At 38.8% G+C, this 19,306-nt stretch overlaps 2 protein-coding genes across 4 annotated transcripts; one reads left to right on the top strand and one right to left on the bottom strand.

Annotated features, from left to right (window-relative positions):
- The first annotated feature begins 411 nt into the window (after positions 1-411).
- LOC104600312 (uncharacterized) lies at positions 412-6,477 on the top strand. Its single transcript, XM_010263187.3, has 4 exons — positions 412-1,022; positions 1,156-3,118; positions 4,086-4,219; positions 6,179-6,477. Exons 2-3 carry the CDS (start codon positions 1,189-1,191, stop codon positions 4,217-4,219), a joined length of 2,064 nt encoding a protein of 687 aa, XP_010261489.1. The 5' UTR covers positions 412-1,022; positions 1,156-1,188; the 3' UTR covers positions 6,179-6,477.
- Positions 6,478-8,501: 2,024 nt separating this feature from the next.
- LOC104600313 (uncharacterized) lies at positions 8,502-12,233 on the bottom strand. Of its 3 annotated transcripts, XM_088895451.1 has the most exons (4): positions 11,663-11,987; positions 11,503-11,548; positions 10,870-11,335; positions 8,502-9,991 (listed from the first exon to the last, which is right to left on the bottom strand). In XM_088895451.1, the coding sequence occupies exons 3-4, from the start codon at positions 11,018-11,020 to the stop codon at positions 9,480-9,482; spliced, it is 663 nt and encodes a 220-aa protein (XP_088751577.1). In that variant the 5' UTR covers positions 11,021-11,335; positions 11,503-11,548; positions 11,663-11,987; the 3' UTR covers positions 8,502-9,479. The 3 variants fall into 3 exon arrangements, 2 of the variants coding, with proteins under 2 accessions (XP_088751577.1, XP_088751576.1); XM_088895450.1 differs by lacking the exons at positions 11,503-11,548; positions 11,663-11,987 and adding an exon at positions 12,028-12,233; XR_016080730.1 differs by lacking the exons at positions 11,503-11,548; positions 11,663-11,987 and adding an exon at positions 12,028-12,217 and having other exon boundaries at positions 8,655-9,991; positions 10,856-11,335.
- Positions 12,234-19,306: the final 7,073 nt, after the last annotated feature.

The raw sequence follows: 19,306 nt of genomic DNA, 5'->3' as shown, positions 1-19,306 counted from the left end.
GAAACAGTAACACTAGGACTGGTTCCGATGAAAAAGCCAAAACTTCCGTTCATGACCGTGGAATATTCCCGGAATGCAGCTTCATCAAAGGATGAAAGCGTACAAGCACAGGAGTTGGTTTTGGTGCTTGTTAAGAATTTTGGAGCTTGGTTTTGGTGATCGACGTACGTCTGTTTTTTATCAATAAATTAAATTAAATGGGAAAATGTCATCAATGTATCGTCTTGTTTCAGAAATCACAAATGAAACGCGTTTAGGTTTCCGGTATATAAAGTAAAAAAACGTGTACGCTGCCATCATCCCGTTGGAACGGTTAGCCGTTACAGCGACCCACCGAATTTAAAATTACTAAATTAGAGTCGAAACTCTCGGGAACTCTTTATAATCATCTCCTAACAAAACGGACGTTTCAGCTTTCAACGGTGGCACCTTCAATCGAAATAGGCCGACAACTTTGGGTTCAAATACCCAAATCTATCCACCCACTCGGGATTTCAGCTCCAGTAATAGGAAAAGAATTAAGATCTATCCTCCTTGCAGATTTCTCCGTTTTCCATCGGTCTAGTCCAGACGTACACCGGTGCACAGTTTCTAGATCACCAGGAGGTCAATTTTTTGTCCTCTTGGATGATTTAGATTCCAATATGTTGTCTGTTCTGCTAAATTTTGCGTAATTTCATGGTACACCGGTGCATGGTTTCTAGATCACCAGGAGGTCAATTTTTTGTCCTCTTAGGTGATCTAGATTCCAATATGTCGTCTGTTCTGTTAAATTTTGCGTAATTTCATGGTGGACTGGAGGCCTCAGGTTTCTGATTGTAACCAAGTTTTGATTTTCTGCTTTTCTTTCGGCGATCAAAGGGAGTCCTGTTAAATTTCTTTCTGAGTTTGAAGGATTAAACGAGGGAATTTGCGTTTTCTCCGGCACCCCTTTGTTGGTTTTTCCTTGGTCGTAGAAGCCTGGACGGAGCGAATTTAGGGGTGTGTAGGAGAACGCTTTAACTCCCTACGGCACTCTTCTGGTGAGAATTATTTCTTTTTGCTTCTATATATTCCCTTTTTCTTTGGTATTTTCATTTTCCATTTCCTGCTCTGTTCTGCGATGAAACAGTTTTAACATTTATTTAATCGTTGAATGCTGTGATTTTGTATTAGAAAATCGCGTTCCCTTGCTTTTTGAGCCCGGGGATGGAACAATTCCGGCGGACTGGAGAAGCTTTGGGGAGTCTTAGAGCCCTGATGGTATTCCAAGACGATATCCAAATCAATAAGAAGCAGTGCTGCTTGCTGTTCGATATCTTCAATCTTGCGTTCGAAAGGATTGCAGAGGAAATGAGGCAGAACCTGAAATTCGAAGAGAAGAGCACAAAATGGAAGGTTCTTGAACACCCCTTAAGAAGCCTATACAGAATTTTCAAAGAAGGGGAACTCTACGTTAAAGAGTGTTTGGAGAACAAGGACTGGTGGTCCAAAGTCATCACCTTCTCTAAGAGCACCGACTGCGTCGAGTTCCACATCCATAATTTGCTTTGCTGCATTCCTGTGGTAATGGAGGCCATTGAGGCTGCTTCAGAAATCTCCGGCTGTGACCAAGATGAGATCCAGAAGAAGCGGTTCATTTTTTCTAAGAAATATGAGAATGAATGGAAGGATCCGAAGCTTTTCCAGTGGTTATTTGGAAAACAGTACCTGGCTTCTCAAGATATCTGCAGTCGGTTGGAGACGGTCTGGAAGGAGGATAGATGGATTCTTCTTGACACAATCAGGAAGAAGAGATCAGAGTCGTCCTTAGCTCTAACAAAGCAAGAGCAACGTCTGATGGAACTCCTAGTCAAGAATCTAGATGGGTCAGAACCATCGAATGGGAAGCTCTTCCCGAGTTCGATCTTAGTGAGTTGGAAGGACTACCAGGTAAGGAGACGGTTAGGGAATGGAAGCCAATACAAGGAGATCCAGTGGGTGGGAGAAAGCTTTGTCCTAAGACACTTCTTCGGGAACATCGAGCTTCTGATTCCCGAGATATCTCGTCTCTCAGCCATGAGCCATCCTAACATATTGAACTTCCTCTGTAGCTTCTGTGATGAAGAAAAGAAAGAATGCTTTCTGGTAACAGAGTTGATGACCAAGGATCTGTCCAACTACATGAAAGAAATAACTCAGCCCAGGAAAAGGGTGGTCCCATTTTCTCTCCCGGTTGCTGTTGATCTAATGCTTCAGATTGCAAGAGGGATGGAATATCTTCATTCCCAAAACATATACCATGGAGATTTGAATCCTTCCAACATCCTAGTTAGAGCAAGGAATGTATACCCCGAAGGGCACTTGCATGCAAAAGTCTCAGGGTTTGGCTTATCTTCCATTAAAGACAACCCTCGAAACCCGTGCCAGCAGAATGGGAATGGGGCTCTCCCAGTAATCTGGTATGGCCCAGAGGTATTAGCGGAGCAAGAACAGACAGGGAACAATTGTAATTGCAAGTACACAGAGAAGGCCGATGTGTATAGCTTTGGGATGATATGCTTCGAGCTTTTGACAGGGAAAGTCCCATTTGAAGATAGTCATCTGCAAGGAGACAAGATGAGCCGGAACGTAAGAGCAGGGGAGAGACCTCTGTTTCCATTTACTGCACCAAAATACCTCACAAACTTGACCAAAAGATGTTGGCATAGCGACCCAAGTCAACGCCCGAGCTTCTCTTCCATCTGTAGGATCCTCCGTTACATCAAGCGGTTTCTATTGATGAACCCTGACAACAACCAGCCTGACCCGCCATTGCCTGTAATCGATTATTGCGAGGTGGAGGCAGGGCTTTTAAAGAAGTTTCCCTCGTGGGGCAATCCTGACACAGCAGCACCAGTGTCGCAAATCCCATTTCAGATGTTTGCTTATAGGGTTATAGAGAAAGAGAAGACGAGCCTGAGCCTTAAAGATAGGAGTTCGGAATCAGGGAGCGATGGAACTTCAGTTTGCGGGGACGAGAATGCATCTATAGTCGATGATCCATTCCCAACGTTAACTGAAAAGAAGCCGTCCGTTTGTTCCGAGACAAACAAGAAAACTTTGTTAAAGAAGATAATAACTACGGCAATGACAGACGGGAAGAACACCAAGCAACCAGGTTATCTTTTAACTTTTATGTTCCTTATTATTTTCTATGTTACTTCACATAAAAATAAAATCAATGTTTTAAGACTCGACCTGGACCGGATGGTCGGACCATGAAAATTGGGAACAGGTGGCCTTTTTAGGTCCTGGTTATATGTAGGGGTGTCAATTGGACTGGATTTGGTCCAATCTGATCCAGTCCAATGTAAAACCATTATAAATGAACCATGTCCATTTCAATCCAATGAATATTTTAGACCAAGGACCGGTCTAATTCTATGTTTGGACCGTCCAATCTGTTTAAGTTCATTTTGAGTTAGATTGGTTTCAACCCAAACCTGGTCCACTGACACATATATTCTTATCTTATATCAAATGATTAAATATTGGCTTAATCCAACAAAATCGAATATAAATTTGTTACAGACGGACCGGGTCCAATCCAATCTAATAAATATTTTGGATCAGATTGGTCCAATCCAATCAGTCCAAATTAATTTTGGACTGGACAGGGTTCAATCCAAAACCGGTCCATTGACACCCTTAATTACATGATGGTTTTGGCAGGTTGGATGGGCAAGCCTAACCGGTAAAACCGAGACCCAGAGAGCATTTTGATTTTTACAAAATGTTGAGAAATTTGTTAGAGAATTAAAAACATATTTAGAGAACTCACCTAACGGCTTAAAAACTTATGGGGATGTGTTTAGCCAAGTGGTCTATTGTCCCATCCTCCTTGCCCCCATAATTAATTAAAATTTCCAATGAACTTTCTCATGAGGGGCGTGTTAGAGAATGGCTTAACAGCTTAAGCTTCTAGGCAGAATTAGTTTCAGTCACCTCTCTTATTGCTAACTGAAATGTGTCTGAGCCATTTTGAAGTTCTCTAATTTGTAAATTAATAGGTAATAGCTGCAGTCTTTGGCAATCATCACTTTTGACTGTAAAAGATTTTAACACCATCCTGTTTGGTTTGACAGTAACGCCCAAAGGGCGACAAAGACCTCCACAATTGTCTCCATGTGGACTCAATATGAGAATGAAATCTGAAAGCCAGTTATCAATGGTGATGAGCCCAAGCATGCGGAAAAGATCCGGTCATGTCTCAGATTAGGTACGTATACAGAATCAACCTTACTCCATGGAATTAATGTTCCTACACAGCATGGCTTCTAAAGACGATTGTCACTTCTTCCCTGTCATTTGTTTGTAGTTTTGACTTCGTTAAGGTACCTGAGCTTTTTGTGTTTACCTTTTTTTTTTTTTCCTTTTCCATAAAGATTCATGTACAGATACGAAATTTCACTTTTTTTTTCCTGTTATTTCTTCATTTCCACTTAGTTTTTTATCTGTCGTCGATGTGTTCATGTTGAAGTTTCTTGTGTTATACGACCATAGTTGGAAGAACTCTTAAGTTTTCTTTTACATGGCTTGTTTCATGGCCTATTTTGATTAATGCCCAGGAATTAGCTTTTTTTTTTTTTTTGGCACTAGGAGTTGTCGAATTCTTGATCTTTTGTAGGCGTCAATCGCATTTGCCTCCCCTAGTAATTGATTTTAATTTCATCCAAAACCTTGTTTAGCGCAATATTATATGTCAATAGCCTGAAGTCACATAGCCTAATTAGGATGTATCTGAATGCACTTGGAAGGATTAGTAGAGGGCATGGACTTGGTCTGACTCAATGTTTTCAAAATCGGACTGGACAAGATGGTCGGACTGGTTCTGTTTTATTCTAGAATCGTCTTTTGGCCAAAAACCGTTGATTTGGTTAGTAAATCGCTGACTTGGGTGTTTGAATCGTCTAACGGTTTTTAGTTATTTTTTTAATTTTTTATTTTTTATCAGAATGGGTTGTCCGTTCGATTCAAACGGTCAGACTGTTTGACTCAGGAATTGGGCTCCTGAACTCGTTGTTCAGTTCAGTTTTAAAAACCTTGGTCTGACTCAGCGAACAACATGTAATTATTAGGGTAAATTCCACTTTAGTACCCTAAACTTTGGGGGTACTGTCAATTTAATATCCGAACTTTCAAACATATCACTGCAATACCCAAACACTTTCAAAAAATGTCAAGTTAGTACCCAAACAGATCATTGCAATTTTTTCATAGGTGAAGGGCATTTTTGTCCTTTTACATAATAATTAATGTCTGTTAATGGTTTTGGACTAACTTGATATTTTTTGAAAATTTGGGTACTACAGTGACACTTTGGATACTCACTTGACATTGCCCTAAAAGTTCAAGGTACTAAAGTGGAATTTACCCTAATAATTACACGTTATTTGTTGAGTCAGACCAAGGTTTTTAAAACTGAACCAAACAACGAGTTCAAGAGTCCGATTTCTGAGTCAAACAGTCTGACCGTTTGAACCAAATGGATGGCCCATTCTGATAAAAAATAAAAATTTAAAAAAATGGCTAAAAACTGTTGGATGGTTCGACAACCCGGATCAATGGTTTACTAACCAAAAGACAGTTCTAAGGTAAAACGAAACCAGTCCAACCATCCGTCCAGTCCGGTTTTGAAAACATTGAGTCAGAACAAGTCCATGCCCTCTACTAATCCTTCCAATTACATTCAGAATAGATCCCAATTAGACTAATGAAGTAAAAAATGATACTAGAAAAGATTCAGAGAAGATGAGAGAGTGCGATGATGGGGAATTAGAGAGAGCACTCAGTGTAAATTTCTAAGTCGTTTGTGGGCATTTCTTTTCGTTTCGCCTTGTTTTGAATTTTCCTTCACTTGAGCAGAATTTCTGATTTTAAGGGCATTTCATTTTGTTTTGTTTCATTTCTTCCTGTTATTCGGTTGGAAACATCTCATTCTCATGACTGATGAGTACTAATCGTATTTTCCTCTATACGAACTTTTGAAATCCACTAATTGTTTATGAGCTAGCTGAGCTGCATTTAATATATTTTTTTAGCCCACTAGTTCTATGATATCTTGTTAACGGTTACTGGTGATTGTAAATCCTTGGATACATTATCAGACTGTAATCTTCTTTTGTTGATGATGGGTGTCAAGACTTTAAATCTTACATTTTCTTTCAATGTTTGGCAGGCCGAGTACTTTCGTCACTTGCTTAAGCCTGTTACAAAGAAGAAGAAGAAGAAGAAAGACTTGTTGACTTCTTGTCGCCGCAAGTGGATCTTACGTTAACAGATGCCGGTGTACAGTGAAATCACCGGTGCGAAGCTTCTGAACTACGGCTTGGTGGAGGAGAGGAGAAAGAAATGGAGAATTAAAAATTCCCAAAGCATTTAAAAAATTGGGTTTTTGTCCTTTTGTATCTGGTTCAACCGGATTGCTTGACTAACGATAAAATTCCCATTAAAGTTACCCATTTTTTTGAGTGCTGACGTAACTGTTTCTAATTGGTGGGTTCACGCTTCCCACAAACCCACGGGTTCAAACTCCATCACGATTCGCTTTTATTCTAATCAGAAAATTTCCTATGTTGCAAGTGGATTTAAAATGGCCTCTCCTCCCGGAGATGAGTTCTTCTAAATCAAACTAAAACTCCAAATCCTAACGCCTCATGAGATCAGAGTTTGAGGGCTCTGCAGCCCCACAAACGAGAGAACATGAAGGATAAGTAACTGTTTCCTGTCCTTGAGGGTGTCTACTATCTTAGATGGTGTTTAGAAACGTGTGCATTTTTTGGGATCGATTTTCAAGAAAAAATGCCCATAATTCCAAGATCCATTTTTTTGTTTTTTAAAAAAACGTTTTGATTTTGTTTGGGAGTGTTTCTTCCACGTAGACAATGAGGCGCACTAACATGTATGTGCACACATTACCCCGTAAGATGAGGCGCACTAATATCATACCAAAATATATAATGATGCTTATCAAATGGTCCAGACTAATTGGATGATTGTTTTATAATATTTGAAAATGTTATTGGAATAAATCAACAACATCAGCATGAATAATGGCATCATATCCAATGGCTGTGCGTGATCCAATTCACCTAAATGCTTCTGATTACATCCCTGATGTACGAAGGTTCTCAACCCACCTTCTTGCTATATGTTTTAGGTGTAAACACCCTTAGTAAATCACTTCCCATCCAAAGAAGAAAAGTACAATGGTTACTAGTGGGAAGAATGAAGAAGAAAATATGTTTCGTTGCCTAGTGGGCTAAGTCTACAGTAGTTTGTAACCAAACATCCCCTAAATGCTTCTGATCGTCTAGATTTAAGACTGATGGAAAGTTATGTGGCTCAAGCGACCACCCTCTATGACCAAAGGATAAAGTCCCATCTCTTCTTTTAGCCTGGAAGGCTGGAAATACATACATTGATACACTGGAACGAGAGAGGATCAGAGTAAGCTACCGACGGCCGCTGTAAAACCTATAATGGCGACGCCTGTGAAAGTATATGGGCCGCCCATGTCCACTTCCATTTCAAGGGTCTTAGCATGTCTCCTCGAAAAAGAAGTTCAGTTTCACCTCATCAGCGTTAACATGTCTAAGGGTGAACACAAGAAACCCGATTTTCTCAAGATTCAGGTATGAACATGATATGACCATACCAATCCTTAGACTCTTAACTGCACACATTTTTTATCCCCTGCATATTTTAGTTCCATTTTGAACCTTCTTCTCTGCAATAGCCCTTTGGACAAGTCCCAGCCATTCAAGACGAAGATATTTCTCTGTTTGGTAACTGATATATGTTCCTCCCTTTTATTTTTTTTTCTTTTGAATATGACTTTAATCTTTCTACCAAATAAGCTTACTTTCTTCCAAACATCCCCTAAATGCTTTTGACCGTCCAGATTTAAGACTGGTGGCAAGTTACACGGCTCAAGCGACCGCCCTCTCCGGCGACCACCCTCTACAAAGCATCAACTGTGAGAGGAGAAAATATTCCCACTAGTGACAATTCATCTAACAGGTAAGTGCCACATAGGATACAAGTATTTGCCATATCAGTCAACCATTGGGGGCAACGGTTCACCGAAGTGTTTCATGCAATGGCTGGGTCCCGATTTATGAGGCATACGCGTTTTTTCAAAAATGTGTTTGTTGAATCGCCTACATGGATCCAATGTGGCATTGTTTTTTAGAAAAATGGCCACGCTTCCAAACATCCCCTTAGTGTTAAAGAGGTTTTGCGTTTGTACTTGATTTAAGTACCGGAAATGAAAAAAAAGTATAAACACAAGGTAAAATGTTATAACCATTCGTCGTTGTTTATTATACATAAGTGAAACTAAACACCATTAGGTGCCAAGGAGGACAAAATGCCTCAGAAAAGTTTAAATGGTGTTTACACCATTAGGTGCCAAGGAGGACAAAATGCCAAGGAGGACAAAATGCCTCAGAAAAGTTTAAATGGTGTTTACACCATTAGGTGCCAAGGAGGACAAAATGCCTCAGAAAAGTTTAAATGGTGTTTTCTTTAAAAATAAGGGTAATTGTCCAAAACCTACCATCACTTTTTCTGAATTCTCTTAAACCCACAACAACTTTTCAAAACGTCTAAAACTCACTGTGTCAGTGAAATTTTATTTTCTAAAACTCACCATCCGTTACAACGCCGTTAAAGTTGAATGACTCAAGTTGTTCACATCAACCTAAATGCATATTTCATGACTAAACTGCCCCTGAATGGTGACTCAGCCTGTTAAACAATTTTTTTGACTAAAATGCCCTTAAACTTGGGTTTTTGGTAAGTTTGGAAGCAGCACTGAAACAAGAAACCTTGCAGCATCTGAATCTCAGTATAAGATCTTTGACAGTAGTTCCTTGGCTTCTCAATCTCGATGGAGGTCTTTCCTTGGAAAAATAAAGGAAATAGGGAAGAAGGAACTGGTGTCTTCTGAGTCCAAATTTGGAGGTTTTCCTACTAAAGTGGAAGATTTCAATGTTCAGGGGATGAGATTACAGAAACAAAATTCTCTTTCTAAGCAAAGCAAGAGGTTGTAGGAAAAGAGGAGTGAGAGCACCCCTAATAATACGACTGGTGAGCCAGTTATTCCCACAAGAAAGGTCATGGAAAGCCTGGAGATGTTTAGTTCAGCTGCAACAGCCCCAGTTGAGCAAGTTCAGAAGGTTAGGCAGTCAAAAGGTAATCATGAACTCCTGTATAATTACTTGAGAAAAATCCTGTGAAGGAACCTTTTGGGAGTTCCAGCAAGGCAGATTTTGATGTTGGTTCATTGATGAAGATGGTAGAAAACCATGGCTTTGGTAGTTCTCTAAAGCACAATGTTACCGAGTTGGGTTTGTCAGATGAAGGAAAAATCCTGTGAAGGAACCTTAATGGTGTATGTGTCCGGGTTTCTAAGGGTTCCTGGGAATCGAGAAGGTCATTTGGTTCTACACCAATCTCTTCCCCTGCTGCAAAGTCTAGAGACCTAATTGTTGAGGTAGGGGTAGATTTCCTGGAATCGATGAACTATTGACTTTTGGTGTAGCAATGCTTTTGAGAGGTTCAGAAACCAAAGGAGGTAGGATGAGGTTGCAACCAAAATCTGCAATGACTGGTTCACGTAACGTCTCTATTTTTCTTTTGCAATCTAAACATACCTGATAATGAAAAATTGTGTTCGACTTCGTACCAGTCTCTTCCGTAGATTCCGATAGATTTATGCAAGTAAGAGGGGATTTTCCACCAGAGAACAAAGTGGAAGTTCTAACAGTCTCATTTCTCTCAGTCAACACTTTCTTTCTCGACGATGGGTTCTCCTTAAAAGATATAGAAATGGTCGGATCCATGAAATTCTTTGATCCCTTTGAAACCGATGGTGACCTTGCCCTCACCAGCTTAAAGTTATGATCTTTTTCATTCTCGTTTTTCTCATAGGAAACTTGGGGAGACATTAGTCCTTCCTTGCAACCTGAATTCCTTCTCGTGAAATCTGAGTTACATTTATCAAAGATGAATTAGGAAAAAAAATCAATATCCATGATGAAAGAGGCAATAATCCATCGTTCTTCTTCTCAAACGATGAGAGAAGTAGCGGACGGTGATAAGTTGCAGACTGTACTCCGACTGCTCTTCTTCTCAGATGATGGGAATAGTCTTCATGAGCATCTGGCCGTTCTTCTCAAACAAAGGTATGAGAGAAGCAGCGACCGGTGAGAAGTTGTGGACTATTCTTCTCAGACGCCTTAGGGGAAGCAGCGGCCGATGGAGAAAGAATGTAGTGGCTAATTCTTGGGTTTTGGGTTGAAGATTAACGGGGGTAACTTTGGTATATTGCAAAATGGACCGAATATAATGAAGGGAAAATTCCCAATAAGTATCCTATACTTTAGGTCAAGTGCCAATTTAGTACCCGAACTTTAAAATGCGATAATCTAGTACCAAAATTTTCATTTTGCAACAATTTAGTACCCAAGGTTAACTCACCATCAATTAGAAGACAAAAAGATCTAAATACCCCTCAGCTATTTTGAATAATGCATGAATTCCCTATTGAAATTATGAAAATGATCCCATCAACTATTTCAACCAATGCAAGTGGGAACAATTATTCACACTTGCAATTGCTGAGATTGGATCCAAATCCAGACTGTCCAAATCTAAGCAGGGGGTCCCACCCTTGAGAGCTGAATTGGGTAAGATTCTTTCCTAATGGTCTGATCTAATGTGAGCCCAGATTTGAGATTTTAGTTGAGATGGCATTAATGATTTTAATGATTCTATTCGAAATTTCAGAGGTCAAAACTCAAAAATGTGAAGAGGTTTTTGCGGAATCCTGTGGATTTCTTATACCAACCTAAAACCACTTGCCTTTCTTCTGCAGAAGCCCGTCAGGCTTCTTCTTGGCAGCGCCGAAGGGGTCGTTGCCTTCAGAGCCACCGTCGTCGCCGATGTAGAAGACCACCATGATGAGAAGCCTCACCATGTTATCTGTCCACTTCATTCTCTGCCACAGAGACATCCTCTTTCTCTCGTCTGCTCCACCGTCTTCCCCCGCGAATTCCTACTCCTCGTCTCAATGCTGGTTGTGGTTTCGCTTTGGTGGCATAAGAAGGGTGTTCATGCTGCTTCACAGACTGAGACTACAAGTGATGATTGGCGTCTTAACCTGGAAATGACACCATTTGGGGGTGTTGTTGCTACTGGTGGTGTTGGTGAGGATGGTGTTGTTGCTATGTTTGATGCAGAGGCATCTCCAACCCAAGCATTCCAAGAGACAGACCAGAGATCATTCCTCTCGCCATACCATTAACCTCCATCAAAGATCAAACCACTCCTACATAGATAAAACAAAGGAGCTCAAACAACCAACATTTCCACCGAAGAACCCAGCTTCTCCACCATAATCCATGAGCAAAAGAAACCCACCAAGCCAATTTTTTTTAACAAAATGAAAAAAAAAAGAAATAAATAACCAAGAATAAAGAATCTAATAGTCAAAACCTTTATACTCTGCTTACGAACATGGATTTCCACAAACTGAAATCACCTAAAAGATTGATCCAGATAAGAAATCAAAAGAACCATTAATAGAAATGAGCATAAACAAACCCTAGGAATCATGAATTATACTAAATTCCTAAATGGGAATCCACAAACCCACCCAGAACTCAAAACAAACTCGAGCTCCAACAATAATTCCAATTCTCAACTCACTTAGGCAACAACGACAAGAAATACAAGCAGAAACAAGATAGAGCCAACACCCCAACCGATTACACAAAAGACATCGAATACAACACTTGATTCTGATATACCACCACATAAATTTGGCCCAAAATGATTAAAAAAGACAAACTATTCTAAAATTAAAGAAACCCACCTACAATAACTGAAATCCTGGGATCGAATTGGAAAATAAAAACATCTTAATCCGGAGATTTAACAGAAGAAAGGAAAAGAAAAAATAAAAAAAGTGTTAAACTAACATCAACTTTTGCTCTTGAGAAAACAGAAAAATAATCTTACCTGAAACTGGCGATCTTGAAGAAGCCATGGCTGATCCAACTATCTGGGAGATCACTTCAACCCCGTTTCAACTATCTGCTCGATGGGAGAGCCTTTCTATGGATTGGAGATAGATTGCACGGGGTTGGGGACCCTCCCTTTTATAGCCATCTCAAGGAACGGTTACTTTCCCATCAAGGTGACACGTTCATGGCTTTGAATGCCCTGTGAACGTTGCAAGACCATTAAAAGTGAAGAAGAAATGTTTTGGACGTTCCTTTGCAAGACCATTAAGAGAATATTTTGAATGTTATTATTATTATTTTTATTATTATTATTATTATTATATATTTTTCCGTATTTAATTAAACATACTCCATTCACATTCCTTATGGCATTCTTAATATTAAATCGAACTGAGACAAATGAGGCTATCAATACAAGATCACAAAGATCATTACATCTCACTAACAATGTAATATCATTTCATGGTCATTGTATTGACATCTACATCCTCCATAGTCCATGACCTAAATGTGGAATGATCCGTATGATGTAGTGATCAATCACATCTCTTCCACCTGTATGGTTCCTTAGATTTCTGCTATTTACAACCCACTAGAATCTTTATAGTGGAAGAACAGATAATTTGATGTAGAATAAATGAAACAAAAATTATATTATATGGGAACAACAATTGTCTTTATGCTAGCAAAAGATACTCCCACTAACCATGTGAATAAAATGATTCTACAACACCCATATGGGTAACTTGTTCCATGAGCAATTTTACATTAAGAACCTTGGTCAATGAATCAGCTATCATAGTTGTAGTGCTAATATGCTCTACAATAATCTCTTGTTCCTAACCTTCTCTCTCACAACAAAAAAAATTTATGTCCATGTGCTTGGATGCACTCGAACTCTTGTTGTTTCTGAGAAGAAGATAGCTGCAGAGTTGTCACAATAAATTTTCAATGGCTTGGAAATAGTACCCATGACCGAAGCCCTGAGATGAAGTTCCATAACCAGATGGCTTGCTTAGTTGCCTTGTAACAAGCCACAAATTCTGCCTGCATAGTCAACGAAGCTGTAAGTGACTGTTTAGCGCTCTTCCAAGAGATAGCACCTCCAACTAGCATAAAAATATAACCAAATGTCGACTTTCTATCATCTGGACAACCGAAAAAATCTGATTCTGTGTACCCAATCACCTCAAGGGTATCAGATCTACTGTATGTGAGCATGAAATCCTTGATTCTTTGGAGATACCTCAAAACTTTCTTTACTGCTCTATAGTGAACCTTTTCAGGATTGCTTTGATATCTGCTAAGTACACTAACTGCAAATGTAGTATCTGGTCAGGTGCAAACTTGAGAGTACATGAGGCTTCCAACAGTTGAGTCATGAGAATTTGTGCATTACTTTCTTCATTTCTTCAACCTCTAACTCAGTTTTTGGACATTGATCCCTACTGAGTTTCTCACCTTTAATGATTGGAACATCCCCCAATGAACAGTGGTTCATGCCACACCTCTTGAGAACCTTATCAATATAAGCTCTTTGAGACAGTCCTAACATGCCCCTAGTTCTATCACAATGTATCTGGATACCGATAACGAAGGAGGCTTCTCCTAGGTCTTTCATGTCAGAATTATCTATTAAAAATTGCTTAGTTTCTAAAAGCAGTTTCATATCACTACTAGCAAACAAGATGTCATCAACATAAAGGACCAATATAATAAACTTGCTCCCACTAATCTTGAGATAGATCATCTACTACATTTTCTTTGAAACCAAAAGAGGTGATGCTTGCTTTAAGCCATTGTCTTTGAAATCAAACCTTATGTACCATTGTCTTGATGCTTGCTTTAAGCCATAAATAGATTTATTTAATTTGCACACAAAGTTTTTCTTGCTTTTCACTTCAAACCATTCAGGTTGAATCATGTATACATCTTCATGTAATACACCACTTACAAATGTTGTCTTGACGTCCATTTGATCCAATTCTAAATCAAAATGAGCCACGAGAGCCATGACAATTCTGAAGAAATCCTTCTTAGATACAGGAGAAAATGTTTCTTTATAGTCAATACCTTCCTTTTGAGTGAAACCCTTTGCTACCAATCACACCTTATATCTTTCTATACTACCACTTGAATCTTGTTTAGTTTTATACGCCCATTTGCAACAAACTGCTTTGGCTCCATCAGGCAATTCTACGAGATCCCAAACTTCATTTCTCTTCATTGATTCCATCTCATCAATCGTGGCACTTGGCCATTTAGATGATTGTTGACAATTGATGGCTTCTTTATACGTGGTTGGATTATTTTTAGAGCCAACATCAAAATTACATTCCTGTAAATAACAAATGAAATCTCCAGATATAGCTGGATTTCTCACCCTTTGGGATCTCCTCAATGGTACTTCTTCTACTAGAGGATTATCAACTTCCATAGGAGAGTGTGGATCTTCCCTTACATGATCATCGACCACTGCTTCTTTATTTTGAATAGGCAAGACATAACGTTCGGACTCTAGAACAACAACTAATGTAGACCTCTCCTCAAACTCAATGTGTTGAGTAGACACATCATCACCAATAAGCCCATCTTCAATAAATTTTGCATTTCCAGTTTCTATAATTCGGGTTGGACATGATGGACAGTAAAATCTGTAACCTTTAGATCTTTCAGGGTATCCTACAAAATTGCAACTCACTGTTCTAGAGTCTAACTTATTCTCTTGGGTTTATATATCCTGGCCTCCGCTTTACACCCCCAAACATGCAAATGGTTTAGACTAGGTTTTCTACCAGTCCATAATTCAAATGGTGTCTTGCACACTCCTTACTAGGTACACGGTTCAAGATATATGCGGCAGTTTTAAAGCTTCTCTCCAAAGGGATTCTGGCAATGTGGAATTGCATATCATACTTCTTACCATGTCTTTTAGGGTGCGATTTCTTCTTTCTACTACTCCATTATGTTCAGGAGTCCCAGGCATAGTATATTGTGCAACAATACCGCATCCTTTTAAAAACTTGGTACGAGGTCCTAGATGTTGCCCAAATTCATTAAATCTCCCATAATATTCTCCTCCAGGATCAAGTCTTACTGCCTTAATCCTTTTATTTAGTTGATTCTCAACTTCAGCTTTGTAAATTTTGAAGAATTCCAAAGCTTGTGCCTTTTCATGCAACAAATAAATATAACCATAATGAGAAAAATCATCAATAAAAGTAATAAAATATATTTCACCATTCCAAGCAGGTAAAGGAAAAGGCCCACAAATGTCAGTATGGATTAGTTCCAAAAGATCTGAACTTCTCATGGCTCCCTTCTTTCTTCCTTTTGCGATTTTACTTTTAATGCACTCTACACATGTGTTAAAAACTGTAAAATCCAACTTCTTTAATATTCCTTCCTTTATTAACCTTTCAATTCTTTCTCTAGAAATGTGGCCCAATCGTTTATGCCATAATATTGATGAATTTTCATTAACAACGCATCATTTTGTACCAACAACATTATATGCATCCATTGATAAAAGAGATGAAGCATATGCAATATCAAGATTCAATTTATATAATCCATCACATAATTTTCCGGTACCAACAACACGAGATTGAGAAAAAAAACTAAAAGCACCATTTCCAAAATTAAACTTAAAACCAAGAGCATCCAATTTTGTAACTGACAAAAGGTTTTTCCTCATACTAGGTACATAAATAACATCTTCTAAGTCTAAAACAAAACCAGTGTCTAAAATCAATCTATAGACTCCAACTACTTCAACTCTTGCTTTGACATCGTTCCCCATCACTAGATCTCTTTCTCCATCACTTAACCTCTTGTTGTTGAGAAAGCCCTACATAGTATTTGAAATATGTAAGGCTGCTCCAGTATCAATCCACCAAGTATTAGAAGATACATCAACAAGATTAGATTCAGAAACTAGATAAGCTAGCAAGGTACATTTCTTCTCCATGTTCTTTTTGAACTTTAGACACTCTTTCTTCATGTGCCCCATCTTCTTACAATAGAAACATTGGACTCCACTATTCCCTCCTTTCTACCCTTGAGGGTTGTTTGCCCTAAATTTTTTGAACTTTCCAACATTCATTTGGCTTTTGAAAAACTTTTTTCTTATTTGGCCCTTGGGGTGTCTGTACAACAAGATTCACACTATCAACTTTACTTTTCTTAAGCCTCTCATCTTCTTGTACACACATGAAGATCAGCTCACTAGGGCTCCACTTGTCCTTTTAAGCGTTGTATGTGACTTTCAAATCATCAAATTGATATGGGAGAGAATTCAGAATAAATTGGACAAGAAATCCATCATCCACATTCATCTCTATACTTTTCATTTGGGTAGCAAGATCAACCATGTAAAGTATGTGTTCTCTTACACTTCTCGCACCCTCATATTTCGAATTTACTAATTGTGTCATTAAGGAACTACCAATTGCTTTGGCGGATCCAGCAAATTGCTCTTGAACCCTAATCATGTATTTCTTAGCAACTGGCTCATCTGGGATACCACCTCTAATATTCTTTGAAATTGTCCATTTCATTACCATCAAGCAGATACGATTGGCTCTCACCCAATCTTCATGTTTATCTTTTTCCTCTTTTGTGCTCTGATTAGTGGGCTTTAAAGGTTCGTCCTCTAATAGGACAAAGTCGATCATGAGAATGGCCATGACTATCTCTATTTGTTCTTTCCAGTCAGAGAAGCTTGAACCATTCAAAGTTTCAATACCAAACAAATAGCTAAGAATTATGACAGTATTCAAGGCTGAAAAGAAAAGGAAAACATGCTCACTATATTGCATCTCGATTCCTTTTGCATGTTAAGCTAAAATCATGCCATAAGATGCATAATATCAACCAGACAAAACCAAGAGTGATCCAGAAAACTCAATGGATCTGGTTCAATGAGAAGAGTTGATGTTTCATTGTATTTTCACCTTTGGGCAAAAATACAACATACAAATGCTCTCTCTCTCTCCCCTTCCTTTTTTTATTTTATTTTATGGTGACAAAAAATCTCCACAAGACTAATCAACATGAACATCATAAATTTTCAAGAATTTACACTGTTGGGTTTAAATCCTTGTTATTTTCGTATCAAACATCTTGTCCCATTAGTTTGCACAAAATGACAACCCACCTTTGGGTGTGATCACCATTTTGATGCAACATAATGCAACTTATCAATGAGTAATTACCATCCACTTGAGCATCATACAAAATTTTCAAAATCTAACCGCTTTGGTGGTTAAGGATTTATCCAATTTTAATGGTTTCAAATTGATTTGTCAAATTCAAAGGTATAGTGAAGCAAAAGATCACATATCAGCAATAAGCATAATTTGGATTTGCAGGGAATAATAATAATGACAAATTAAACGATAAATTAGGGTCAATACATACTAAATGCATTGAACTAGTGCCAAAATGAATTCCAAAATTCATCAAATTTTACTAGAATGCAGTTTAGACCAATATAAGATTGTGAGAAAAAATTTAGATCAAAAAGATTTAATGCAACCCCTAAACCGGCCAGTCAAAGTTTCAGGTGTTACCAAACCGAGGATGAAATGTACGGTTCTAATTATAATTAGAGTGCGGGACCCACGTTTATGGATTCAGGAGATCAAAAAATTTAGGGGCAACAAATTTTGAAAAAACCAAAATGTATAAATACATGAACCGACCGGTCTGGTCAAACCATGTAGTCAAAGTTAACAGGAACTCGCCGAACTGACATAGCGAGTTTACGCAGCGAGAACTCGCTGCATAAAATTAATGAACTCGCCTCAACCCTCGAACCCGTCATCTTCTTCGCCCGTTTTGGGTCTAAACGGCCTGAATAACAGCAACATCTGGGCTGCTATATACTTGCTATTTCAAACCACCATTCGGTCGGGAATGGACGTCGATGGGGGAGCCTCTCTGCAGATTGGGGATAGATTGCACGGGGTTGGGGACCCTCCCTTTTATAGCCATCTCAAGGAACGGTTACCTTCCCATCAAGGTGACACGTTCATGGCTTTGAATGCCTGTGAACATTGCAAGACCATTAAAATACTTACAAAAAGAAATAAAGAGAACTCGAAGATCTGAGCTGAAACGGCAAATTCACTTTTAAGATGAAGCAATGGAGAAGACTACAACACCTTTTTCATGGGGGGAAAGAATTGTAATCTAATCGATGAGAAAGAGATAAAATCATTAAAAAAGGATTTTTGCAGTCTCACAGTCTGTTTAACGGAGGAAAGAGACAAAGAGGTCCATTTTTGGCCAGTTCTCCAACATGGAGAGAGAGATGCCTCCTCGTGCTCAGTTAAACAGCAGTTGTATCAATGGAGATGGTCGGTGATACAACAATAGTTGTATTAAAGAGACGAGTGGATGAGCATGACCCTCGCAGTTTCAGTCTGAGGTTAAAGACTCGCCATTGATACAATAGTTGAACAGACTACTTGGCAATGGCTGGTGACTCACAGGAGGGGGTGGGCGTGAGGAAGAGGAAGACAACTAGAAGTTGGGTTCAAGGAAGAGGAAGAGGAGAGGAATGTGTGGACGTTGCCATTGATACAGCAGTATATTTTCGTAAAGGTTAGTTTTGGTATTTCAAAAATATTTAATCTGAGTTAACGTTAGGTACTAAATTGTTGCAAAATGAAAGTTTGGGTACTAGATTGTCGCATTCTAAAGTTCGGGTACTAAATTGGCACTCGGCCTAAAGTACAGGGTACCTATTAGGAATTTTTCCTATAATGAAGGGAAAAATGGTAAATTAATGTTGCCCGTTAGTCAAGTTACCGTTATCTCATTGACATGGTGAGTTTTGGATGTTTCGAAAAGTTATGGTGGGTTTAAGAGAATTCAGAAAAAGTGATGGTGAGTTTTGGACAATTTCCCTAAAAATAATTTTTACATAACCCGTAAGAGAATACTTGGTACTTGCATCAGTCTCGATGTCCAATGAAAAACTAATAACTTGATTTTTTTATTTATTTTTGGGCCCGTTTGGTACGTCTTTTCAAGAAGATCTTCTGGTAGCTCTGACATGCAAAAGACGCATTGAGCTTTTATATGAAGATCTGAGCAGCCTGAAGCACGTTTGGCAGATGCATGTCTTTCCGTGCATCTTTCTCTATCTTTCCGCGTGAGAATAAAACACGAAAGACACGGAAAGCTTCATTTGAAGCTTCTCGAAATCAACCCAAAATGAGTTTCTCGCGTCTTTTCGACGCTCCGTTTTTTGGCGGTTAGATCTT

The sequence above is a fragment of the Nelumbo nucifera genome, chromosome 1, assembly GCF_055504915.1.
Source record: "Nelumbo nucifera cultivar China Antique chromosome 1, China Antique-T2T, whole genome shotgun sequence".
NCBI classification, from domain to species: Eukaryota; Viridiplantae; Streptophyta; class Magnoliopsida; order Proteales; family Nelumbonaceae; genus Nelumbo; species Nelumbo nucifera.
The sequence above is the reverse complement of the archived record's forward strand: the minus strand, read 5'-3'. Positions and strand labels throughout refer to the sequence as shown.

Bases quoted from the DNA above. Each gene is read 5' to 3' on its own strand.
- LOC104600312 (XM_010263187.3), top strand. From the start codon at position 1,189: ATGGAACAATTCCGGCGGACTGGAGAAGCTTTGGGGAGTCTTAGAGCC. The intron at 3,119-4,085 runs GTTATCTTTTAA...TTGGTTTGACAG, and splicing joins GAAGAACACCAAGCAACCAG to TAACGCCCAAAGGGCGACAA.
- LOC104600313 (XM_088895450.1), bottom strand. From the start codon at position 11,020: ATGTCTCTGTGGCAGAGAATGAAGTGGACAGATAACATGGTGAGGCTT. The intron at 9,992-10,869 runs GCAAGTGGTTTT...AATGTAACTCAG, and splicing joins CGGGCTTCTGCAGAAGAAAG to ATTTCACGAGAAGGAATTCA.